This window comes from Blennius ocellaris (genome assembly GCF_963422515.1).
Source record: "Blennius ocellaris genome assembly, chromosome: 8".
NCBI lineage: Eukaryota > Metazoa > Chordata > Actinopteri > Blenniiformes > Blenniidae > Blennius > Blennius ocellaris.
The window spans coordinates 13,435,488-13,461,802 of record NC_137657.1 but is presented as its reverse complement, the minus strand read 5'-3'; the positions used below and the strand labels follow the sequence as shown (position 1 = coordinate 13,461,802).

Below are 26,315 nucleotides of genomic sequence, written 5' to 3'. Positions count from 1 at the left end.
GCTCTTAATCTCAGGTGTTGGAGTGGTGGCTTTGGGAGTGGCCGGCTTCGGTTCGGGGCTTGGAGTGGGTGCGGGGGCCTTTGGCTCGGCTGGACTCAGACCAGACTTGGGCTCGGGGCTGGTGGCTGGGCTGAGTTTAACTTCCGCTGGTTTGGGCACATCCAGCTTTGCTTCCATGGGCTTATCAGGGGTTTTCTTTAGCTCGGGGACAGGGCTGACTTTAGTTTCAGGTACTGGACTGGGTTTGATTTCCATAGCTGGTGGAGCGCTTGGCTTGGCGTCAGCAGCAGCAGGCGGAGGACTGGGATTGGGTTCAGCAGCAGAGATGCTCACAGCCTCAGAGTCAGGGATTTGATCAGGGGCATCAGTGTCAGTGTCCAGTGGGAGGGCCGTGTTAAAGCCAACCCCTGAGTCACTGGTCTCCAGGTTACCGACCCCAACTTCCTTAGAAGAAACCTCAAGACCCTGAGTTCAGACAGACAATACAAATATTTGTACAACAGTTAGAAACAAAACAATTGTGATTTAAAAAGGTAACCGACAGAGAAGGGCCATATATAAAGAAATCATATAAATAGGTTTTTAAATAGTGAAAGAAATTGGAAGATAATAATAAGCTCAAATAGAAGAACATATATGACAGTCCAGCTTAAGTGCAGAGCAAGGATTTAAGAAGTTCAACTCAATAAACGGTAGTGGCAAACAGAAATTTTTCAGCCTTGAATTAAAAGAAGAGAGAGTTGGGACTGACTTCAGGTTTTCTGGGAAATTGTTTGCGAAATGGAAAACTGTTTCTTTATTTTTGTTTTTTGGGGCAGAAAGCAAACCATTCCCAGAAGACCCGAGAGACCAGGACGGTTCATAACACAGGAGCATACCAGAAATATAGTTTGACCCTGGACCATTCAATGCTTCATAAACCAGGAGTTGTATTTAAAAAGGAAAAGTCATTCTTTGTCACACATGAAGCCACTGCAAAGATCTGAGACCTGGACTGATGTGATCCTCTTTGTTGATCTTAGTGAGGACTCTAGCAGTAGCGTTCTGAATAAGCTGCAAATGTCTAAACGCAGAAAACATCATGAAAGTTGAGATGTTATGAAAGAACCTCTGAATGTTTCAGTTATGAGAAGAAAACTGCACAATTTCTCACTTTGATGTCCACCTCGGTGCTCTGGGATTTCTCTGTGTTGTCAGCCTGGGAGTGCTTTGATTCCTCACTGAGTTTGGTGATGTTCTTAACCACCTGAGAAAATGCACACAGATAGAAAAAACATAACGTAATTCATTGCATCCCAATACTCCCCATCATCATCATCATCATCATCATCATCATCATCAACACAGTCTCAGGTGTATCTTTTTTCTTCGCACCTGTCTGAAGGCTTCTCCCTCATCCTCTTTCCCTGCGTTTTGGGCAATCTTTTCAAGAGCGGCGGCCCTCTTGGCCCTTTTCTTCACTTTGATCAGGCAGGACAGCAGACAAACGAGCAGAAGGAAAACCAGCAGGCCCAACAGGGCGATGATGGCCACATACAGTGACTCCAGTCTGTAAGCTACATGAAGACATGGCAGGAAAGAGGGGAGAATGACAAGAGAACAAAGGTAAATAATTCAGATGACCTTTGATTGATCTGCTGAAGTACCTCAGCATGTCAGAAGGAGAAAAAAAACCAAAGAGGATTACTTGATTTTCTACCTCACTGGGTCACAAAATGCTCTTGGTTGACTGTACTTTAGCAACTACCAAAATGTAATAACACAACCATTTAGCCTTGTAACAAGCCTTTCTCACGTTCTAGTTCCAGGTGAACCATGGACACAGTGAATCCCTGCAAGTCTGTAATTTTGAACTGGCCCACATCTGTACGCTTGACCTGATCCAGATAAACCACTGAACCATCCAAGGAGAGGCGGTCCTCCAGTCCCAGATCAGTTGGGGCCTAGAATAACAACAAAAACATAGGCTGGCCTTAAAAACTGAATCATTATCAGAGCAGCAAACACAGAACAACAATTACTAGAACACAAAATCCACCCATGATTGATTGATAAAAGCATTTAGGTGTCAAGTACCACAAAAAAATACATATATACTAGTACAGAAATGGAGAGTTAATAGTTGTCCATCACAGGCATTTATAGGCCTTAAAAACAAGTAAAGTATAAGTAGATCTCAAGAACAAGCAGCAGATTTAGCATCTCTTACAGAAAACATGGCAGAAACTTGTAAAGTGTATACATATATGTATACATTTTATCTACAACTTGTAGTATTGATCGAACTGCTACTGAAATTGTTTTACTTCGCATACAAAGATCAGTTCCAGCATTTCTAGCATGAGCTTTATAAGACGAAACATAAAGGCTTTTTCCTTTTTTTTTTCTCTCACTGTACATACAGATTTAAAGATAATGCACTGGGTAATGGGCCAAACAATTGAGAGAAAACACAACAGTTAGAGTGTGTTTCATGAAATATACTATAAGATTGTAAATGATTTTGTAAACAGGGTTTTTGTTGGTATAAGCAAGCATTAAATCCCCTACTGTACACCAACGTCTGTGTTAGAATATACAATTATTTTTAGCAGTGGTTTTTGTGGTGGCTACAGTTACAGCTACAAATATTTTTCCACGTGTTTCAAAAGAAAAAGCATATGACTATCTAGCATATGAGAACAAGAGATTTTGTTTACATTTGTAAATTCCCCCTTGTCCAACATCAGATGTGGTGTGGGGTCAGACTTGGGGCTGTAGTAGAGGTGCACCAAAGAGCTGTTGATTATCAGGTTGATCTTCAGCCTTGTACCTTGTGGCAGGGTCACAAAGTTGTGATGCTCTGAGGCACAAACAGACAGCAGAGGAAGGAGGACATTCAATAAATACTTCACGGAGCAGTTTGCAGCCTCATGGATCATCTGAAATGCATTAGCCCGCAGAAGCCATTAACGTTCCAGTCTTTAAAAAACCATTAAGGCAAACAAGAGCGGCGTAAAAACTAAAAGGGAGACAAGAGCAACATCCTGAACGAAAGCTCTGATAGTGGAAAACACGTGAAGCACAGCCGAGCAGAGCAGAACAAAACACTGTGTCTTCATTTGTGCTGTCACCTTTGACATTAAGACACTCCTTCCTTTGAATGACTCCTGCGTTATCCCAGATGGTGTAGCTGCCCTCATCGCCACCAGTGACGGTGTTGAGAGTGACGTATTGGTCGCTAATGCTGATTCGACCCTGGTAGGGCTCCGGGGATATCCGTGTTGTGGTCAGCAGAACCAAAGCAGGCCTGCAGGAGGTTAAGTCGGAAAGGAAGAAGTTTTATCACCCTTGATTTTATACATAACGCGCATCCCAAGACTCTTTGGTGGTATTATATCTATTGATTAGTCTGTAAGTAAATTTGCATCCTCCCGGAATAGCTGGAGGAAGCCATACGAGGTGCTTACACACCACTGGAAAATAACCTGGGGTACAGTGTCGTTCTCAAGGGCACTCCAGGACATGGACAGATGGGGGATCAACCCGTCAACCTTAGGATTGGAAGATGTCAAGTTCTACCGGCTGAATCTCGACTACTGAGACAGATGAAGTTGTGTTTACCTGGATGTCTGGTTGGCTTCCACAGCAATGGGCCTGTACTCCAGGGTGATCGGAGGATTCACCCCTGACAAAGGTATGCGATAGTTGGCTCCATATTTCACGATCTGTTCATTTGTGCAATCTAAGGAGACAATAAGCAGAGGGATATGCATCAATCTAGTAATTTGAGTGGGCAGCCAATGAAGAGCGAGAAAGTAAATGCAGAGCAATAAAGAAGAACCGAAGCTTTGTTGAGACAAATGATAGTTGGGGGTGGAACAGAAAGAAAAAGAGAGGAAGAGGGAATGGCTTCACATGTGTGGTGAAAAGAGGACCAATTGCAGAGAAACAAGGGAGCAGTGATCCAAAAATATCAGGGTAAGGGGAATGAAAGGGTAGCAAAACAAACCAAAGACAAGAAAGGGCAGTAAAGACAAGATAAAGACAGGAAAGCAGCGGGGAGAAGAGGAGAGAGGAGGTTGCTGCTGGTTTGAAAGCTGCATAATTACTGGCTGGCAGCTTCAGCACACTCTCACACTCTGACAAGACACACACACACACACACACACACACACACACACACACACACACACACACACACACACACACACACTCGTTAACACCTCTCAACACATTAGTCCCTGCATATGACATTTTATCCACATATTGCTACTCTACCGTCACATTTCTACTCCTCCCTCCACATGTTTAAATGACCCCTTCCTTCTTTCATGTACATTCCGTGTGCCTCCACTCACATGAATTGTCATTCAGAATTCAGAGTTCAACATTGCGGCAACTTGTATTGCGACAATATAGGATTGTGTGATTTTGAAAACATTGACTTGATCTTCAGCTCGTTTCACATCGTTGACTCCGTGCAGGTCGAGCATTAAAACTATTATTCCTCGAGTGAAAGGACAGAGGTGTAAGTATAAAAGTACCTGGAACCCTCCTTTAATTAAACATTAGCTATGCATATTCCAGAATTAGAACAGACACAATTTAAAACTCAATTAAAAAAACTTTTTAAATCACTTTAATGTCTCAGATTCACAAAACAAATTTTTGACGAAACACATTTCAATGAGCTTTTATGTATAAATAAAATAATAATAATATTGACCTCTTACATTCCATGTCCCGAATGTAACATTTTACAACTAATTTGTAATTCCAATACAACCATTTAACTTTCTATCTTCACTTTTTTACCTTTATTTGACAGTTATATGAATATCTCCAGACACATTAAGGTGCAATTATTATGTTAATTATTCTTACCACTGTGGCGATAAAATCCATCGCAGTCTCATAATGATTAAAGTCACTTCACCGGTTGACAGGAAACTTTTTTTTTTTAATTATCCATGAGGGCGACCAACTCTGATGCATGAATAGCAAAAGTCCCACTACAGGATCACATGTTCCACATTATATAGCAAATTGAACAGAAGATTGAAGCCTGCACCTGTCCTACGTGTTACACTTCTGCTTGTTCACTATCATTTATTTCATAATGTGAATTGGCCTTTATTGCATTGACATTACATCAAGGTCTAAAACCCGTCTTTCGATTTAATCATTTCTAATTTTGGCACGATTTCTTGTGTAATGTTACAGGAAATGTGGTCAACTTAAAAATGCCCCCCTGGTGATCTATTGCATATTCATCTTTAAGATTTTGATGGATCTGAGTCTTGCGGTTGGCACTTTGCTTCATTACTGCTCCTAATGAGTCGTGTCATCCAGTACCTCGGACGATTAGGACAATGTGCTTCACGTCGGCAGGCTTCTCCAGATTCTTCACGATGTACACCCCCTCGTCGCCCTCGCCCACGTTCTCCACAACCAGGTGGCTGAGGTGGCGGTTGAGTCTGGCCCGACCGCTGACCACAGTGATGCCCCTCATCAGGACCACTTCTGACCGAGGAGTGGACCTGTTCCGAAACGTCACCTCCACCTGGAGCGACGGCAGCAGGATGTGGAAATCCTCACCGTGGAATAAGGTCAGGCTGTCCTCATCAACTAGATCATACAGGAGAAAAAGTAACAGAGACATTTAAACAGGCCAAAAATAGTCCAGGATTAGTAAGTGATGATACAATGATGCGCATTTTACCTTTTACTGGAGCAGAAAGAGCTGCAAAAATAAATATGAACATAATAATTGTGTCAGGTCATATCAGCAATATATGGAAATACTTTAACATGATAGACACACCATCAATGCAAGTGATATAAACAATAGCATCACAAGCAGTAAATTCTCAAAAGAATGCAATACTGGCAATATATTTTACTTGTTTTGTGCACAATCATGCTTGTGGGAAATACAAAGTACATCAAAATACAGAATACACGACAAAATGGATCAGGAGAAGACGAATACAAAATGTCAGACAATCACTGACACACATAATTTCACTAATTAATCTTCAGTCACCATCCTTTCAGCCAGAGTCCTCGGAGAATAGGGCGAACATGCAAACTGCTCATAATAATACATACATTCTATTAGACAGTGGATTATTAACACACGTTTTCCATTCCTCACGGAAGCATAAAGGAAACCAGCTGTTGTTGACATACCTGCGCTGATGAGGAAGCTGAGTGCAATCACACTGATTGCCACCATCTTGCCTGAATTCTTTTGAATCTAGAGATTAAAAAAAAAAGGAAGACACACATATTCAGAAACCGTGAGTCCTTAAATTAATGACTGAGTCATTGCTCGTACCCCCCCCCCCCCAAAGTCGGTAAATAACATGATATTTGAGTTATTTTTAAAATTCCTCCAGTGGCTGAAATCTTTGATTCATATTATGCACAAAATGTAATGCTTCTCGCTCTAAATTCATTGGAAAATCTCTCCATTACCGAGGAGGAATCTGGCTCACGTGTCCAACGACACTTACACACACTAACCACAGACGAATTGTAAAATCAATGTAAAAGTTTCAGCAGCCAATAGACGATAAATGTAGACATTATTCTGAAGTGCTCCATTCAGTAATGTTAGTCAATAATGTGTAGTCTAAAGTATCTTTAACAGTGTGAGACACACAGGTCTTCAACATAATCTTTCCTTTACTGTGTTCAGCGTCGGATGTTCTGAGCGGAAAGTATCCCTGAAATGACCCTCAAGCATGAGTGACAATTTATTTCATTGCATTTATTACATTTTTTTTGCAATATAGATTATTTGGAAGTTTGCATTTGCTCTCAAAAATGTATTTTCCTGCACATCATAGCTTCGTTCTGCCCTTTTTCTTGAGTTGATGCAAAGAAGAATCCCTGGTCTTCTCAAAACTGTCCCCACTCGGCTATAAAACAAACTGTGTTTTAAAGAATTGTGTGGTCAAATGCAAGAAGAGTAAATAAACAGGATGAGCGACTCTGTCGACACTTCAGCAAGTGATCCTATGATTCTATGCATTAATAAAAAGATGTTAATAATGTGAATTAGCAAAACTTCAGAAGCAACACTAGAAAGGATCGGAAAAAAGAAAAGCTGCAGAAAATACAGTTTGTTGGTGCAGCATGGGGGTTTTCTATATACTGGAATGACGAGCATCAAAGTCATAATAATTGTATGAAAATGTTAAATTATTTACAGGAAATGGTGTTGTCAAAACTTGTACTCCTCTGAGGGCAGGGCACTTTCTTTCTTTCTTTCTTTCTTTCTTTCTTTCTTTAGAATCAGTACGAGGGACACAGATTCCATTAGGCTATCTAATCCCACTGAAATCTAAACAACCCTCCCCATAAAGAGACTATCTGCAATAAATCCTGCAGTCCCTGGAAATTCAATTTATGTGCTACAGCCTCAAGGTTCCTATTGCACTTCAGACATGACAACAGCCTGTAGTGCAACTTTTCTTTTGGAATCCATTAGGAGTGAATACCATACCTGAGTGGAGTTTAAGATCAGGGTCATCAGTGGGTTTATATGTTCAGATCGCTTGGTTTGAAGGCCTCACTGAGCCCTGCTCTTTTAGCGATATGTGCATTTTTGCGAGGGCCACCTGGGTTTTTGATCACTGTCAACGACTGTCTATTGATTATTTGCCTCGATTTGAATGCAGAATAATTCATGAACCACGGGATAATTGAAATCACGTCGATCTGTGTAAGGGCTCCATTCGGAAGTGTGGAGAACAGTGAAGGCAGCAGAGTGTCTCATCCACAGAAACCCACAATCATTCTCTGTGGTAGAAGACCTCTCTTGAAACACTGGGGGGGGGGGGGGGGTTATGATGATATGAACAACTTTGTGCTACACACTGAGGCATCTGCAGCAACACGCCACGACTTTGTGCGAGACGAATTTGCTGCAGTTTTCATTTACTAAGCCCAGGAGGGGACTTGGAGGGAACACTTTCAGACGCACTTTGCAGCAGCTAATAAACACGCAGAGAAGATTAAAGTGTCTCTCTCTTTTTCTTTTTTTTCCTGTTTCTTTCAAAACACGGGAGATGCCCGAGTCATTCTGGCTGCAAATGGTGGGATGGTTACCATTTCTTCGTGTCATGTTGTACCAGACCAGAATTGCAGTCTCACAGGAGGCCACATTCAACACCCAGCTATGTCTGCCACATCCGCATGCCACACTTCTGGGCAGGAAGCCTAAAAGCCCACTGATTCGATTGTATCTGAAACTCAATATGGAACCGAGCCGGATCGCACAAGAGCAATGTCCCTCAATAAAGAAACCCTCAGTGTCTTCTCATCTGTACAACTCAAATTTCACCAGTTCCCATTTTGGTTTCTTGATTTGCTTTTTTGTTTTTTTCTGCCTTCTCGGGACTCCTAAACTCACTGTTGACCCTTGCAGGAGTCAGTATTTAATTAATGCGAGTCCTGAGAGTCAGGACTGATTGACTGTGGGGGGGGAAAGGGAGAAAGGACCCACGTGTCCATCTGGTTGTCACAGCAGTTGGTCTCACAGAGTCACTATGGACAATCTGGTGTTCCTGTGCAAGGCCTCTTGAGCAAAAAATATCAAAGTCATCTCCTCTGTTTCTGTGACTTTGAGCATTTGAAGCAACAACTCCCCCCCCACTAAAAATAAACATGCAAGGAGGCAACACTGCCAACAAGCAAAGAGCTCGTTCATAAACTTTCCTTCAGGCTACAAACCACAGCCACATGAACCATCTGCTCTCCTGCCATGACTTTTCATTACTCAGTTTCATTCTTCTATTCTATTCTATTCTATTCTATTCTATTCTATTCTATTCGATAACATGTTATAGAATCATGCCAAGCAACTCGAACCATCAAACTATTCATACATTGATTTAGGAAAAAACTCGACAGTGTTCCTGATATTTGTTACGTTAAACATCATGGCAGGGGGAATTTTATTGTTGCGATGGTCATAAGAAATGCCACCTTCACCACCAAATAGTGATCAAGAACTTCTGCCACAAAGATATATCAGAATCATGGCTACACATATAATTTCAGCAAATTCCTTCATTGATATTGTAAATACACAGTATTCACAACTGAAATGAAGCTCAAATGTGGTTGAAGAATTTTTGTTCTTCTCAAACCAATTAACGTGTTCATTTTGCGAAATTTGATCAAATGTCCAACATGTTCCAAACCCTTTCATTAAATTCATCCCACACTCACACAGCATTCTAACACACACAAATATTAACACACATCTCTTCTATACCTTGGATCTCCACCACAATCGCCCCTATAGCAGCCACCAATCACTTTCGTCTTAACACTTAATATATAATATCTCATCAAATCCTTCCTGTCAAATCTGTCAAATAGCGGCTTGGACTTTTCCCACCTTATAGATGAGGGACAAGGGACATCTTGTATATTCATCTTATTAAATATACAATTTAGATTTCTCCTTCCACTTTCTGCGCCACTGTTTGACAGTTTTGTATAATCTCTCCTTTTCTTCCTTGCGTCTTTTCACTAAGATCCCCCTCTCAGCCGATACAGCAGGCTCCCTATCTTGGGATAGCTGTCTCGTTTCTCACTTTCTTTGCATCCTTTTCTTCCTCCTTATCTTATATAATACAAGAGAGAGCATCCCACTCCCAAATCAAAGCCCCTGTCTGTGTTCCTTCAAACTCCAAACTCAACGCTTACTGGGAGGTGAGGGACAGACAGGTCTTTGTCCTTGGCCTTTAAAGAGGCGGAAATGCTTTCAATGACTGCAGATGCGGGGCAGCCACAAAGCAGGTTCTGTGTCGTACTATTCATCATTTCTCTTTCATTTTCCCCTGACTTGGGTTCTTTGCATCAGAAGAAGTGCACATACTGTACCAGATTCCCCCCCCCCCCCCCCCCCATTTCTTCTACAAACTGCAGAGAACTAAACGATATGACAGCTTTCCACCATATTGTTTGCACCTGTCAGATTCATTATAATCACTGGACATGAAGGGGGAGGGTGGAGGGTGGGGGGGTTGGGGGGTGTGATGGAGCAGCTGTGCAATATTGACAAAGACACGATCTGAGGCAATACGAGAGTATTCCTGAAGCTGGATGATGGCAAAGGTGATCTGGTGATGCAGAGCAGGGTGCAGCAGCAGCAGCAGGGCTCTCCTGTGGTGTTTGGGGGGCCGTCATGCAGCTCCGACTGCAGTTTGTGAGCAGGACACTGCAGGTGGAGGCAGCACAGCCTCCCGGCCACAGCATCCTCTCATAATGGATGCTTTTAAGCTTAGTGGTAAGACAACACACAGAGAAGCAGCTTCACACTAAGTGCACGAGATGTAAATCATAGGCGATGATCTTAATTGTTGAATGTTTTGTTTTTGTTCAAAGAGTCTGTCTGTTATTTTAAAAAACAATACAAAAAAAACCATGAATGAAACACATTTCATGCATATTTTTACAGTTCATCTTTCTTTTTCCTTCTTCTTTTTGAGGATGATGATTTTTACTGCAATCAGAAGAAGTCTAAATAGCATCAACCTCAAGAGAGCATTTCATTTTCCACAGGATCCGTTAAACATTTACACACCTTTACTGGATCACAGTGAAACGTAGGTGATTAAAAAATAAATAATAATAACAATAAAATAAAATAAAAAACCTTCCAGCTCTCACCTCCGGGCCGGGATAGCCGACAAGCGCATCCACCAAAAAGCTGCAGAATTTAACCCGTCCGTCTCCGGTCAGATCCGGGACGCTCGGCCGCACATGATGTATGTATGATGAAGGAGAGGAGGAGGAGGGGGAAGAAAAAAAAAAAAACCACCAAAAAAAAACATCCGCTTACCTACCTTCTCGGCGTCCGGCGGGAGCGGCGGTCACAGCAGAAATGTCGGGGACGCGCTCAGAAGGTGGGAATCAGTGCGGATGCTGCAGGTTTTCCTCCCTCCCATCCAACCTCGCCCCCCTCCAGAGCCGCACTTCACGACTCGGGCTCAACATTTGGAAGATGTTCGGAATATGTTCGGGCTGCGCTTCTCACTCGGAGACACTCGACTCGTGTCGGGAAACACCGGCCGCCCCCCGCCTCCAGGACGCCGCACGTCTCACGACACACATGTGAAAAACAACACATTAATACATGATGTCATGACCAGAGTCACACATTGATAACTTCACGCGTCGATGTACTCCGTTTGTTTAGTTGCATAACATTAATTTCATTTTACTTACTTATATATATATATATATATATGAGAGATAGAGAGATGCTCCAAGCTTCCTGCTCAAGGGCTTCCTGGAAATGAAAATACATGTTCCATATCTCTCCAGGACACCTAAATGGAGCATTACATGTGAATTAAAAAGATATATATATATATATATATATATATATATATATAACCATTCCTTTTGTCTACCTGGACAACAGTCAGTGGGTCACGAGTCAGTCCAAGCGAAAGCCATAATAAACTCCAGGCAATTCACGAGTCAATCTTTATTATCATTCAGAAATATACACCTACATGAGCGACATTTCTATTGCAAAAGGCAACAACTTGGGCTTTAAAAAGTGTGAAAAAACAACGATACAAAGTATAAAAAACACAATAAAAGGTATTAATAACACACGTTAAAACAATTGCAAAGTGCTGCCAAGATGCATCACAATACTGAATGTTGCTCTGAAAAACCAATGCAATGGATTCATTAGGATTATCTTTTTACCCATGCAGCTCCAACAGATTCTTTCAACCCTGACCTTCGGCTTGAAATTACATTGTACTCCTTAACGTTCACTTTTCATAAATGTACATTTCTTTCCACATAAACTTTATTTGGGGTGGCCGCCTGGAGGAGCGGTTATCAGAGCTCTCGCCTCACAACAATAAGGTCATGGGTGAAAATACTGGCTGGGCCTTCAAGTGTGGAGTTTGAATGTTCTCCCTGCCTGTCCTCCAGACTGAGGGGCCATTCTATGCAGTTTGCATGTTCTTCCTGCCAGCATGTGTGATACAGCAGATACTCCCGTTTTCGTCCCAGACAAGAAACCCAAGTTTGAAGTTCACGGACGTCTGTATAGCAGGTGTGAGTGTGAATGTCTGTTTGTCCTGTGATGAACTGGTGAGGTCGTCTGTCCAAGATCTATCCTACCTTTATTGTCAGAACTGTCCAGGCCCTCCCACTGAGTACAGAAATCTTTTTAACCTCAGCTCAACAATTTAGTCATTTAGAAGACCTAATAATAAAAAAAAAAAATGCAATACCATAGAAAGGGTCGCCATTTTCTTAAATTGAATCTGTCAAACCTCCATATATTCTGACACATTTCAAGCATTTTTGGGGGGGTTGCTTTTCCCCCCCTTTATAGTTTAAGCATATCAATTCTTCAAGTTCAGTCGCTTCTTCCATTGTTTTGTTTACAACATTCGGCCTCAATTACCACAAATCAACCTTTAAAAATGCTTGAAACTTTGTTTCTTTGTTTAAATTAGAATCATGTCAATGCTATTCTGAATTCTGGGGTGCACCTTTATAAGATAGTACTGGATCCTGAGCTATAGATTTGAACACAGTGATAAAGCACTAAAATATGCACATTGGATGGAACGCGTCGACAGTAAACGTTCATGTGTTTGCAGCTGATAGAAAATGTTTAATTTCACAGAATGAACTGGCATAGTTATTGAATACTTACAAACACAACCCAAGCGTTTAAGTCATTACATGGCCGAGGACGTTTAAAATATAACGCAGCACAGATAAAGTTTAAAGGCTCATGGTAGGTCAGGAGGTAAAACAATGCAACTTCCTTACACTTGTATTCCTTTACATGATGCGAACGGACCACATATGTGGCTGTGAAGAACAAACACCATAAGATATTGATGTACCAGCAGCATCAGCAGTGAGGTACCTATAGAGACTCATTGTTCCTGGAGATAAGAGGATGGGATGAAGCCTTAATGGAGTTGGTGGTAAATGGAAACAACACACGAGTTGGTTCATGATTATCTCAGTATAAAAAGGCATTTCTTTCAGAGCGGGAAAGACTTTCTTTCTTTATTTGTTTTTTTTTTTTTTAAATCTACTCACCACTACAGCTGATGGATTTCAGTACTGATCCCAATATAATTTACACAACTCTCCCTTCGTGGTTGTTGACCTGCCAAACTGCCTGATTGAGTTGAAGCAACGGCTTAAAAAACATGTTGCTCCTCTGTTGTTGACTGAGAGCAAAGGAGAGAATGAGGAGAAATGACAATAGGCAATTATTTCTCACTCTGCATAGCAGCTCTCGTGTGTATAATTTTCTAATATTAACAGCAAAAGTTTTGTATGTTAAAGGCAAAATCCTCAGAATGTAAGGAAATTACTTTACCCAGAGTACATTTCTAACACTAAAGAGGAAATATGTCATCTCACTCATTAGTAAAGCTGTAAAAGTAGTTTAAAATGTTGTAATGATCATTTGATAAAATCATACGTAATTACATTTATGCTTCAGACAATCATCAACTTTCATTTCACCTGCATTCAAAAGTCTTTCCTCACAAGCGACAGGCCCGAACTGTCAAGATTCTTGGACGGCAGGGACATTCGGTGCAGCTTTTTTACATCACGGACCATCGGCACTAGACTTTTTTCTTACTCCTTCTACCCCCTGCGGCTTGCAGGTTCGGTGCGGGGGGAGAGAGCACGTGGGTTTGACAATCAATTCTCTGCTGCAGGATCCCTGTGAGAATGAACTCGGCGGTGACGACGGGGAGAGACGCAGACACAGCCGGTCCACACAGCCGCCAGTCCTCTTCACAGGAAATCACCACCGTGTGAGGCTGAGAGAGAACAACGAGATGGTAAAAAAAAAACACCAAAAAAACAAAGAACCATGGAGGAATGATGCACTTTGAAAAAAAACAAAAAACGGAGCACAGAAATCAATTGTGAAATTGCAATAACAGAATGTCAGGATTTGCGTGTTTGTTCGGACACATTGGAGGTGTTCTGAGGTCGTGATTTAGTTGGCACCTTGTGAGACGACGGCATCTTTGGCAGAAACATCGCTCCACTGCAGGCAATGATTTCCCTCATGTGAACGGGCTCTGGCAGCACCGACTTTGTGACATGGATCTCATATCCCTGAGAGCAAGAAGGCAAGAGAAACACAATTTATACAAATATACTCCATCTCCATTTTCAATTCAACATCTGCGATAAAGATGAAGAAAATCAATGAGGATATTTAGGGGCTGTAATTTGATACTGCACGTGTAATACCCTAATTTCAGCCGATGCCAACATCATACCCTTTGTCAAACTAATGCCTTGCTGCTTTGAAGAAACGGCGCTGCTCAAGAGAGGAAATACATTAAACACAACCAGTACATTAACTGTAAATGTCAAATTACTTTCCACAAGGCACAGTGTGATGAAAAGCAATAAACTATCTGCACTATTAAAGATATGAGTGCCTTCAGCAATAGAAAAAAAATTACAAAAAACCCCGGGGTTAAAGAACTACTGGGAGCTAAGCGTTTGATCCGATTTAAGCTGAGGAAGACGCAAAACATTTCTGGCTTCCCACCATGACGTTCCGTTCCCCATCATGAATATTGCACACCGCCCCCACGCCGTCCGCAGAGGGAAATGCGGCTCTGACACACCGCGAACCAGCGACGTCAATCAGCGAACAATACGAGCACAGAGCTAAAGGACACGGGTGAGTACCTGTAAAAGGGGCCGACTGCTGGCAGCACTCAGAGACTCCGCCAAGCTGAAGTTGAACTTCTTCTCCTGGTCGGCGTCCTTCACTAAGAACGTACTAGTTGACAGGAAGCTCCCCGATTTACCACTCTGTAGTATGCAGAGAAGTGTATTAGAGTGTGTTTTTGTATTGACTTTGTGTACATATGTGCAAATGCGTTAGGCATGGCTGGTCGAAGATGTTGTCACCGAACATCATCGAGTCGGTTCGTGAACACATGAAAAGACGGGGGAATTTGAAACGACTGACATCCACAGATCTGCGCGTAATACTCTTCCTGCAGACCTCCACCAGAAACTGTCTGCTGGTTTACCGAGAAGAAATGATTGAGGGTTAGGTGATTACTTGCAAATGGTGCAATATGGTGGTAACATGTTTTATTACTTATTTCGTGCTGTATAATACATTTCTTCAGCGAAGAAGAATGACAATTTTTGAGAAACTGCACAAAACCTGTTCAAAATAAAGCAGATTTCCAAGAAATGCAGTTGCATTTATGTGTTACCAATCTGCAGTTATTACATTTTGAAAGGAGATTTCTTTTCATGTTACTCTTAAATGTAAGAACTTGGTGGTTCTCAAACTTTTCACAGTGTGCGCAACCTAATAAAATATAAAGTTCTCCAAGTACGACCGTTACAGCCAAGCTCAACAAACAGTAGTGGAGGCTTACCCTATTAACTATGGACTTATTACTTATATTAAATATGAATGTCATATGTATATAAGTTTTGTACAATTTTGATAATTTAGATATATTTTACAATAGATTATATTCAAAGAATAGATATGTATTACTTGCCCTCTGTACCACTAGAGGGAGCTTTCAGATCTGTGATACACAATTTGAGAATCACAAACTTAAGAATATTGGTAAAATGTGACTACTGCAATGTTGCAAACACCCTATTACATTATTGGCTTGATTACATTTAAATTGGTCGAAATTATAACATTATTCGCGGGTGGTCACACAAAATACTGATCGTTCTTCTGTTAATTCACTTTGCTTTAAATGATCCAAAACAATAACAATTAAAACCTCTATATGTTTGAGAGTTCTCACTTGTGATCTAAGTGATCTAAAACAAAGTTATCTAATTAATGAGGTAACTAACCTTTTCCAGCCACTCGGTGGTGACGACCGGGACGCCTTTGGCCACTGCACAAAGGAATTTCACCGTCCGTCGTACTTTATCAGTCACCAGACAGTTCATGTCTGCCACACCGTTTGCCATCACGCCCCCTAAACGGGCCAACACTCTCTTCCCCGCTTCGTCCTCCATTCCAGTGAACAACACCTGCGACAAGGACAGCCCAAGCTTGAAAGCATGTTTCACGTCATAGATGTTATAAAGTCAGCATATTGACCCGTCGTATATTCCAGCGGGCAAACCACAGGAATTTAAAACCAGCAATAAAGATCTTCAACAGTCAGTTTCACACAAAACGCAAGATGTGTTTTTATATTTTGGAGTGAGTCAAGCAGTTTCCTTCTAATAACAACACGACGCCGGGCTACTTGCCTCCTTACCGATGGCTATTACACAGACTTGCTGGTTTCAGGCATATTTTCAGTGAATGCTTTAGTGAGGGGAAAAAAGTGGCTAAGTGTCATTTCATATTTCCCCTTTTTTTGTAACATTTTATAGCCGGGGCTATTTATCCCTTCTGCACAGATCGCTTTGACAGAAATGCCTACAGGTTCACAAAAACAAACACACAGACCCTGTAGGTTTGGCTTGTAGCTCGCCGTCGACCGCCGGCTACGGGGGAAGCAGCGGAAGATCGAAGACTCTTTGCTGCGAGAGGGGAGTCTGCGGTGGCCTGTCGCTTCCGGGATGCACGGTTGGATGGAGTCTCGGGCAACTAGACAGCAGAGGAAGAGGAGAGGGACCGAATAAACAAAACAGGGCAAGTATCTATACAGATCAAGACAAAACTCAAACATAGAGAGTAAAGAGAGATGAGGAGAGGGAAGGAAAACGTTAAGACCATAAGGCTTAAGAGTAGGAAGAGGCTGTGTTACCACTAAACCACTTAATTCATTAGTGTATTAATGGTGATGCAGAGCAGGTTAGACTTCTGTGCAGCGAGAGGAGGAAACAGACAGACCATGATGTTGATGGTCGTACATTACGAGGCTTGAAAAGGCTGAGTCAGACAGAAGTGGACTATGACCATCAGCCATTTCCTCTTTACAAAGACAAATATCAGCCTACAAATGAGCGCTTCACTTTGAAACGGACATTTGTGGCGGCTGAATGAGAAACCAAGCAAAATACACCTTTTAAGACAATGCATGTTTAAGTCATGTTTAAAAGCAAGAGACTGAGGTCACCTCTGATGCATCCGCCTCCATCGAAGAAGCTGATGCTTCACTTTCTCTCGATTCCTCTTTCTTCTTTTTTGCAGCCACAGATGGTCGGCCCCTGACTTTTCTCTGAATCGTCTCCGTCTCACATGTTTCTTTCTCTTCCACCTTTACATCAAGAGATGTTTTTGCATCTGGCTTTGCTTGAGTGCCAGATGCTGCACTGCTCGTTTTCTCTTGGATAATATCTTTTCTTTCTTCCTTTGCAGCGTCAGTTTTTGGGATTTTCTCAGTATGGTTGGAACCACATTCACCCTGCTGTCTTTTTCCATTATTGTATTTAACATCGTTACCGTCACTGGCCGTAGGAACCAATGATTCTTCCATAGTTTCACTGTTTTCTATTTTCTGACCTCGACCCCTGATGTTTCTTTTAGGCAGAAGTGATTCCTTCTCTTGCTCTGTGTGGCCTTTCTCTGATGGTTGAGAACCGTTTGCACTGGCTTGGCGCCGCCCCCTAGTGGCAGAGGACTGCTGAGAATCAGTTTTGCTTTGATCATCTCCACGGATAACTTCACTGTCGGATCGTTCAGTTTTCCTGCTTTTCCTGCCTCTGGTTGTGGGAGCTGAAAGCTGAGGACTCTGACTACTGACAGGAGCGCCGGACTCCGAGCAGGGTTCGGTTTTTGTCTCTTTTTCTCGCCGCTTTCCTCCTCTTCCTTTGTTTTGAGAGCTTACACTGGCGCCCAAAGGCTCAGCATTAAGGGAATTGGACATGATGGGAGTGAAAATGAGCCCCCGAGGATCAACGTCACGTCGGTCCAGTTCAGCTGCTCCTGCAGCGACTGACTTCCTGGTGCTTCTGACGGTAGTTTGAGGTATCTCACTGGTCCTCTTTGCCCCTCTCCCTCTCCCCTTGTTCTCCCGATTAGTCACGCTTGACGCAGACCTCTCTGAGCTGACCGAGTTTGAAGAATTTGAGCGTGATCTGGTTCTTCTTGCAGGGACGTCATCAGGGGTTGACACAAGATTCATTGTGCTCTGAGCTGCAACCGTTCTTCTACCTCTTGGCCCTCTTGCAGGAGTTCGAGGCTTTTGCTCTTCCTTCGTTTCTTCTTTTCTTGTTCTCTCTGCATTCTCAGCCGGCAGCGTTTCTTGTTGTACTTCTGCTTTACTTTTATTTCCCGAGTCTTCTCCTTCTTTTTTGATGCTCTTGTCTACAGTGGGTTCCATTTCCAGCCCCCGGTCCTCGTTTTTCTGCGGCCTTGTAATATTTTTCCATCGAGCCCCGTTAGTCCGATCAACTTCCTCCTCATCTTCATCAGCGCTTGAGTTTCCTTTCTTTGCCTTGGTACTTGGCAAAGATTTCCGCTGCCCTCTGGTCAGTCTCTTTGGATGTACTGAAGACTCTGCCTTCTGCTGCACTTCTCTTGTGCTTGCTCGTGTTCGTCTTTGAACCTCAGTACTGGCTTCACCGTTTTCAGATCCTTTCACATGATGTTCTTCAGTCTGGGGGCAAGTTTCTGTATTGGAAGGCTGAGTTTCTACTGTAGAGATGTCTGAATTATTAAGAGGCTGTGTCTCCTCATCAGTGAGATGTAATCGCTTTTCTTTTCTTTTCGCTGAAAATAAGGCGTTGTTTTCACTTCCCTTGTCATTTGGTGTCAATAATGGCCGGGTCTCCAAAGTGGAAGCATCACTGTTTGTCAGGGGCTGCGTCAGCTCGTCTTCAAATTGTAAGGGTTTTGCTTTTCTTTTACGAGGGCCTGGACTTAAGTCCTCTTCACCACATTGCTCACCTTCACAGGCATCTAGGGGTTGAGTTTCAAAAGCAGAAACTTCGGAACCGGGGAGGGACTGCGTCTCATTTTCCATCTGCAGTGGCTTTGCTTTTCTTTTGCGTGGTCCAACGATTGAATCTGTATCGTCGTCATCATCATCCTCGCTTGGAGCAAGACGCTGAGTTTCAGCAACAAAAACTTCGGAACCGGGGAGGGACTGCGTCTCATTTTCAATCTGCAGTGGCTTTGCTTTTCTTTTGCGTGGTTCAACGATTGAATCTGTATCATCGTCATCATCATCCTCGCTTGGAGCAAGACGCTGAGTTTCAGCAACAAAAACTTCAGAATTAGTCAACTCTTGTGTCTCTTCATCTTCAAGATGAAGCTTCTTTGCCTTCCTTTTTCGTGGGACTGTTAGAGAGTCTTCACCATCACTACTGTCACCTTCACAAGTTGCCATGGGCTGAGTCGCACCAATGTCATGTATCACTACCAGCTTAGTTTGCTGGACTGGGAAAATGTGACTGGTAGTGGTCATAATCTCCTCTCCTCCTGTGGACATTAGCTGGGTTTCTGCCATGGATATCGCCGACGGAATGTCAAACCCTAAAGGCTCGGTCTCAGTGGGAGCATCGTTCTGATCCTCACCTCCATCCGCATCGTCTTCCAAGTCACTGCTGCAGAGCTCTGAAATATATGGCTGTGTGTCTTCTAGGTCCAAATTCCTTTGGTCTTCTGTGTCAGGCATTAATGAACATTTCGCACGTTCCTCTGCAGTTTCATAGGCCTGTTGGCCCTTCGAGGCATTCTCAACTGAGACGGATGCTTTTGCTTGGGTTTCTTCCACATGCGAGCTCTGCAGATCTGCAGTTTGGTCCTGCAGGTGGTCGCTGTCAGACAAACCCAGCCGGAGAGAGTCTCCTCTGCTGGACTGGTTGTTTTTATCAACCGAGGAATCAAGTACAAATGTTTGGCTCGAGTCCTTGCATTCCAGGGTAATTGGAATGAAGGCTTGCGTCTCAGCCTCGGCAAAGTCCTCATCCTCCAGATGTTCTTGGAAAGAAGGGAGTACTGCAGGTCTTACAGAAGGGGCTGAGAGACAAAAGGAACCAAATCAGGTGGATGAATGAATAAAAGCGTTTGTTTCCCCTTTGAAGCAAATACATTTGACTTTCACAAACATGTACAAGCATATAATTGTACCTGGCATTGGACTTATAAAAGCCTGAGTATCCATCTCGGCCACTTCATCTGAAACCATAAAGAGAAAAAAAGATTGTTTTAGGTTAAAAATGAGTTTCCATAGCTGATCAAGATTTTTTTTAAATGTGCCTTAATTAGGACACAGATAATTTTAGACAGCTCCTTTGTAGCAGACTACTGAGGTTTACGTTCTTCATTATGTGGAAAACTTTTCTGACTGTAGTGATTTATTTATAACTGTCGGGCTTTCGACTGGTTGCTATTGTGAATTTCACTTACTTGTACTTGGTTTTTTTTCAGTCCTCAAGCACACTTGTATATGAAATAACTTTGATATAAAGACTTTGAGTATGAGAGGCTTTTATATAGTTAGAATGCATCAATTGCCTAGATCTTGTATATACTATAATAATGACCGATGACATGAACTCTTGATGGTGTATGTCAAGCTGTCGTGGGATTATTGTCTTCTTCAGAGTTGCAGTTTCAATAACGTGAAAATGTATCTATTCACCAATCTGTACCGCTCAATCTCACTTCAGGTTTCTGAGTGCTGGAGCTCAGCTCAGCTGACAAAGACCGGGACATGTTGCCAGTCCATTATATTGAAATGAACATTACTATTATACTTGCAGCAAATACAGAGGTGGAAACCAATCATCAAATTATTTATAACATGGGTATAAACAGTTTTTACAATTATACAAGTGCAGCTCAAAGAATATTACAAAAAGTTTATTTTTGCTCAAATTTAATCCAAACATGTGAGCTTCCACACATTTTAAATCTAATGCAAATAAATCAAATAATTCAAGCCTTTAATCTGGCTGCACATGTCATTGATTCAGTCTGGGCAGGGACTTCAGTGTAGAACTCGCCTGTTGTCCCTGTTGATGCAGGATTTTCCCCACAAAGCAAAAACAAAACACAACTGCATTTGAGGTTGACTGGCAACTGCACAAAGGTGTGAATGTGATTGTGTGTGACTGTCCGTGTCTCTGTGTTTGCTCTGTGATGGACTGGTGATCTCCCAAAGGATGGCTTTACTCGTAAACAGTTGTAGCTCCTTGTGACTCAAGGGTGGATAAAGCCGTAATGAAGATCAGTGTTCTTTTTCCTTCTATTAAAGTAATGCCAGACGATCACACTTCAAAAAGAAATGCAATAATTTTTTTTTAAATTATGTCTGAGCAGCAATAACTGAAAAAAAAAACATTACATTTTTAAAGATTTATTTTTGTAAACAACTGTACCTACCTTCATAAACAAAACACAAACATACCTGGCAAATGTAGAGGAGTAGAACAGTTTAGCTGAGGAAGAGGCACCAGTATCCCGGGTGGAACGTCACCTCGTCGTCCGGCGATCTGGTCCACACCTGCCACTACAGCGCTCACATCGTCCACATCTGTATCGCTGTCCACTCTTTCAACTTGATCGGCCAGGTCCCCAGCAGGGGGCATGCTGGCTTCATCCACATCTGTGTCTGCGTCAGAGTCCGGCTGTGTAGCTTCTGACGTTGTGCCTGCCAGGGTCTGGACAGCAGGTGGTGTAGCCAGGGGAACATTGTCCTCTGCGTCTGTGTCGCTATCAGACAGAATATCTAAATCAGCTCCTATGTCTGTAGCAGCAATTAACTCTGTCACGGTGGCAGAGGGTTTGTTGGCAGATGCGGCGGCGACAGCTTCGTTATCAGTGTCGCTATTAAGGTGAAGGCTGTTTGGGGCAGCAGAGGTAGAATTGGGACCAATAAGTTTAATATCTAATTTGTTGGATGTTTCATGCTTTTTAGAGTTTGAGGGTTTTGCGCCACGCTCCTCTTCTTCCTCCTCCTCCTCGGCGTCTGTGTCACTGTCAAGGTGGAACTTTTTCAGCTGCGCTGAAGATGCAGAGTCAGCTGAGCATGTACTCTGAAATGATGCGGCTTTCACTTTTGTGGCAGCATCTGACACGGCGGCATCTTCGTCGACGTCAGTGTCACTGTCCATAGTGGCGACCGAAACCGAAATCACCTGGGGATTTTCAACAGAAGGCAACATTTCAGGAGCTTTACTGAGGACATCCTCATTCTCATCTTCGCCATTATCTGTATCACTGTCCATGTGAAACTGCACCGTGTCTGGTGGCCTGTCAGCTTGATGGCTCGTATTCAAGATCATGGGCACAGCAGCCTCGACCCCTGCAGACATGACCCCTTCCTCCTCTCCCTCTACGTCAGTGTCACTGTCCATGTTAAAAGCTGGAATCACTGGGTTGGAAACAGGCGATCCAACTTCTCCTGAAGGACTGACGTTGCTGTCCTCTTTTCCTGGTGCAAGTAACCCTTCGGATGCTCTTTTTTCCTGCCTTCCTCCCTCCGCTTCACAGACATTCATATTTTTAACTGCGTTCGCTTGGTGCAGCTCCTGTCGCCCCGCATCCTCATCCGTCTCCTCCGTGGTGAAGCTGACATGTCGGTGTGGCCTATTTTTGTGCAAGGAAGACGGCGTGACAAGACTTTCATCCTCACTGTAAAAACCACGGAAGACAAAGTGACAAGGGTTACAGTCAATAAATGAATACAGGAATCAACTGACGTTGATATGCAAAGGCATTGACAAACGCCGAGGACAGCAAAAGAAAAAAAAGAGCAGACAGATTTCTTTGTACCTTTCAGGGATGGTTTTGTTTACAGGACTCAAGAATGTGGAACAGTTGGGACTGGATTTTTGGGAGTCTGAATCAGTCACTGTAAAAAAAAAAAAGCAAAAAACTTCAGAAAGCAACAAAAAGGCTTTAATTTCAACGTGTTTTTAATTAATTTACATACCTAGACAATGGCGACTTCTGCCTGCGTTTCCTCCTCTGTCTCCGTCTGAGTCCGAGTCAGATTCCGGGACCAAAGTTCCCTGTGATTGAATTGGAGTTTGCTCAAAGGACAAGCACCTGCCTCCGTCAGGGCTCTTCGATGACGCCAGAGGTTTCGTACAGCTGTCGACACATTTCTTGCTGCCTGTGCTTGTGTCGCCTTCATTTTCCCTTGAGGCATCTGGAAACCGGGCCTTGACTCCTGAGCTTTGGCTCGTGGGTGTCCTCGTGTCCCCTTGAGAAGAGGCCGTGTGTGCACTCCAGCTGACATATTGACATGGGATGTCGGCCACCACCAAACTATCGCCCTCACTGAGGGCATAGCGCACATTAGGAGTCAGCTTCCGCTGCCCTTTACGAGTACCATTCATGCTCCCAAGATCCCAAACCAAAGCCTCCGTGTCCACTTCACTCTGACCACTTCTTCTTCGGTACACCGATATGCAAATGGTGGCGTGCTGCTTGGATACAGAGGCTGCTGGCAGGGTCAAGGTGCAGGAGGAGGGGTCACGGCCAAGCACATTGTCACCCAAGAAAAGGGGCAACTCTGGGAGACAAAGAGTATGATGAATTCATTTAAACTCCTGCCTAAACAAGCGGTTGAATACAAAACCAAAGTGACTTTGGAAAAACAGTTTACATCAGATGAGGAAGCACTCAAAAATGTTTTTAAAAATATTTGAAAATTCTTTGGTTTGATTAATTTGAGCTCTTCAGAAAGCACAACATTCTACCAAACTGAAAACGGTTGACCAACAGAAAATACTCAACAAAAGCAGTGTCATTTAAAAGAGGAATCTTTGTGTTCAATTAGACAGAAAATCATTCCACCTCAGTTCCTGGTGAAATCCAAAGAAATGCTCGTCTGGTTTATTGCAACTCAGTTACTCAGGCATTGTTGTTTATGTGGGTGTATGCCAATGCATCAGCCTCTTAAAAAAGTTGCGACACATAATTTATCAAAAGGATTTTTCTTTCTGGGTTCAATAAAGTATTTATGTTTACAAAATGTGTAATTTGGCACCAATGATCTTGTATGTTGCAGTGAAACGTTCCAGATGTAAAGTGCCTCATATTACACTGTGGATAAGGTTTTCTGTCGTTTCTTTGACTGTAGTTGCAGCTGTGCTTCACTTACCTGTCTCAGACATGTGCTGATTTTTCAAGATTCGCAGTTTGGCCAAAGGTTGCCCTCTTTTATTTGTCTCTTCTTCATTTTCATCCTCATCCGACTCCAAGATTGAGTCGTTGATCAGCTGTGTGGCTTCCATTCCTGAACAGATGACGACACGGGACGACTGTTGCTCATGAAAACGCAGATAAAAAGCGAACTGGGCAGGCAAATCAACTTCCGGACCCACCACATTGGCTTTAATCGGCCATCGGGACAAATCCAGACATGTCTCTCTCTCTCTCTCTCTTTAACTGCTGCAAGGAAATGCTGTGCAGCTTCTCGTTAGCATCTGTGGCTAATTTACTACATCAATCTTAACGTTAACTCCACGGGAAGTGCAGAGTATTTGATCCAAACCGTTCATCAAGCCTGTGACAGTTATCTAAAAGTGTTTTCACACTGCCGGGCCAACTTTTTAATTCCAACGTTTTGGACAGAACCTGATCACGACAGTGACACATAAAAAACAAACAAAAAAACGTTTCACGTCGGTATCACGGATCACTTGTCATTATCGCCTATTTAACCACTGTACTCGTACGCATGAAGCATAAAATACACTTTAAATGAAGATATCGTACCTTAATACGCACCTTTGCACACCTCGTTTTCCTCACTGGACATAAACAAATACGTATCTCCACATCCGGGTATGGATTCACGGAGTAGATGAGGGGCGTTCCGAGCGCAGTTGATTGGCTGAAACAACTGTCATTCAGACAAAACTCTGTTACTATTGGTCAGTTGAAGGTCTCGTCTCCTTAAACTGTCTCTGATTGGACTAAATACTTTTCCGCCGTTGTTCATACGTTTACTTTCGCGGGTTCATGACGTGAGGAGCTTATTGGCCCGCAGCTTCACCTTACGGATCAGCTCCAGCATCCACAGACCATGGAGAAGGGAGATGGATGGAGTCTATGAGGCACTCGCACATTTTAAAATTAGATTTCTGACTGAAGATCTTCTTAATTGCTGTTCACAAAAGCAGGATGATCAAACAAATCAAAATCAGCCTCTACCATCAACGCCATTGTGCATTTGTATATATATTTCTGTCGAACTGCTGCAATAGATTATATTTACAATTGCAATCAAAATTGGGCATTTCCACTTGCAAAATGAGGACGACTTGAGAGCCTCAAGCGGTGCATAGGAGCAGGAGAAATATGAGGTTCTGGGGAAAGCCTTTTCCTTGCATGACTTGTACTTTTGAATGAGGAGCAACCATGATTTTGAAACACTTTTCCTCATTCTTTCATAATTCAAGAGCGAATGTGACATCACTCAACGCAATGGCATCTGTGCATGTACGTAAGAAAGAGCAATAAGCAATCCTTATTGTGGTGAAAATGAAAGTAGTTTTTATTAGAGTAGCCCTTATTGGCTAACTACAACCAACACCAGTGTTTTCATTAGTGTACAAGCAACTTTAGCAAATTTATCAGTGATGGACTTCACAAGAATCCTTTCTGTTCTTATTTGTGTTCAGTTATATGGTCAATCACATTTTTCTTTCCTCGTTCATCTGCAATCATTTCCTCATTGTTCATTTCCGCTGTTCCTGACATGTGACTTGAGTGAAGCAGCTTCTCCCTGCCTTTGAATATTTGGCACATTTTATACAAGATATACATGTGCGCAATTGCACTGAGACAAATTTCTTTCTTATGTCCCTCCTAAGATCATTTAAACCATCTCCCTGTGATTTCATAGGTTTGTTGTGGTTACTCTCGTTTTCTTAAAAGGGATCCTGACATGTTTTTGACAGCGGTGATTCTATTAGTTTATGTCTTTGTTAGTCATATTATGAACTGGTGACCTGTTGAGGCTGTACCCTACTTCAGCCCCCAACTATTCCAACTTGGACGAAGCAAGATGGAAGAATCTGTCAAGATGCAAAGAACATATGTTTTTAAGGTTGAATCTTGAACACCAGAATAGTTGTGGTGAACTATTTCTGAACAAATCTTGGCGTTAGTATCATGTAACAGTTGGTTGTGGGCCAGTGGTCATGAAACTGCAGGCGCAGCTGTGCAATAGGAACAAACCCAGGAATTACACCTCATTGAAATATGGGATTCAATCCATAGTAAATGAACAAAACTAATCTGAAGCAAAAAGGTGTTTCTTGTAGTCTACCACTTTGTAACTTGTCAAAGTGACAGCAGTCACTTATTCATGCAAAACCAGGTTGATTGATGCAAGGCTCATTGTTCCATTTTATTCAAACCC

The 26,315-nt window shown here is 42.6% G+C and overlaps 1 protein-coding gene across 3 annotated transcripts; it reads right to left on the bottom strand.

The window, feature by feature from the left end:
* Positions 1 to 11,482: 11,482 nt before the first annotated feature.
* Positions 11,483 to 24,715, bottom strand: mdc1 (mediator of DNA damage checkpoint 1). Of its 3 annotated transcripts, none has more exons than XM_080500798.1 (12): positions 24,665 to 24,715; positions 24,048 to 24,182; positions 22,872 to 23,456; positions 22,712 to 22,790; positions 21,345 to 22,570; positions 20,063 to 20,110; positions 17,106 to 19,951; positions 16,493 to 16,633; positions 15,883 to 16,065; positions 14,728 to 14,853; positions 14,029 to 14,139; positions 11,483 to 13,835 (listed from the first exon to the last, which is right to left on the bottom strand). In XM_080500798.1, exons 2-12 carry the CDS (start codon positions 24,178 to 24,180, stop codon positions 13,635 to 13,637), a joined length of 5,679 nt encoding a protein of 1,892 aa, XP_080356924.1. In that variant the 5' UTR covers positions 24,181 to 24,182; positions 24,665 to 24,715; the 3' UTR covers positions 11,483 to 13,634. The 3 variants fall into 3 exon arrangements, with proteins under 3 accessions (XP_080356924.1, XP_080356925.1, XP_080356926.1); XM_080500799.1 differs by having other exon boundaries at positions 24,677 to 24,692; XM_080500800.1 differs by lacking the exons at positions 11,483 to 13,835; positions 14,029 to 14,139 and having other exon boundaries at positions 14,733 to 15,068.
* Positions 24,716 to 26,315: the final 1,600 nt, after the last annotated feature.

Coding starts and splice junctions, on each gene's coding strand:
- mdc1 (XM_080500798.1), bottom strand. CDS start 24,180: ATGGAAGCCACACAGCTGATCAACGACTCAATCTTGGAGTCGGATGAG. Junction 16,634..17,105: donor TGGAGGCGGATGCATCAGAG/GTGACCTCAGTC, acceptor TCTGCTGTCTAG/TTGCCCGAGACTCCATCCAA. Junction 13,836..14,028: donor AGATGCCGTCGTCTCACAAG/GTGCCAACTAAA, acceptor GTTCTCTCTCAG/CCTCACACGGTGGTGATTTC.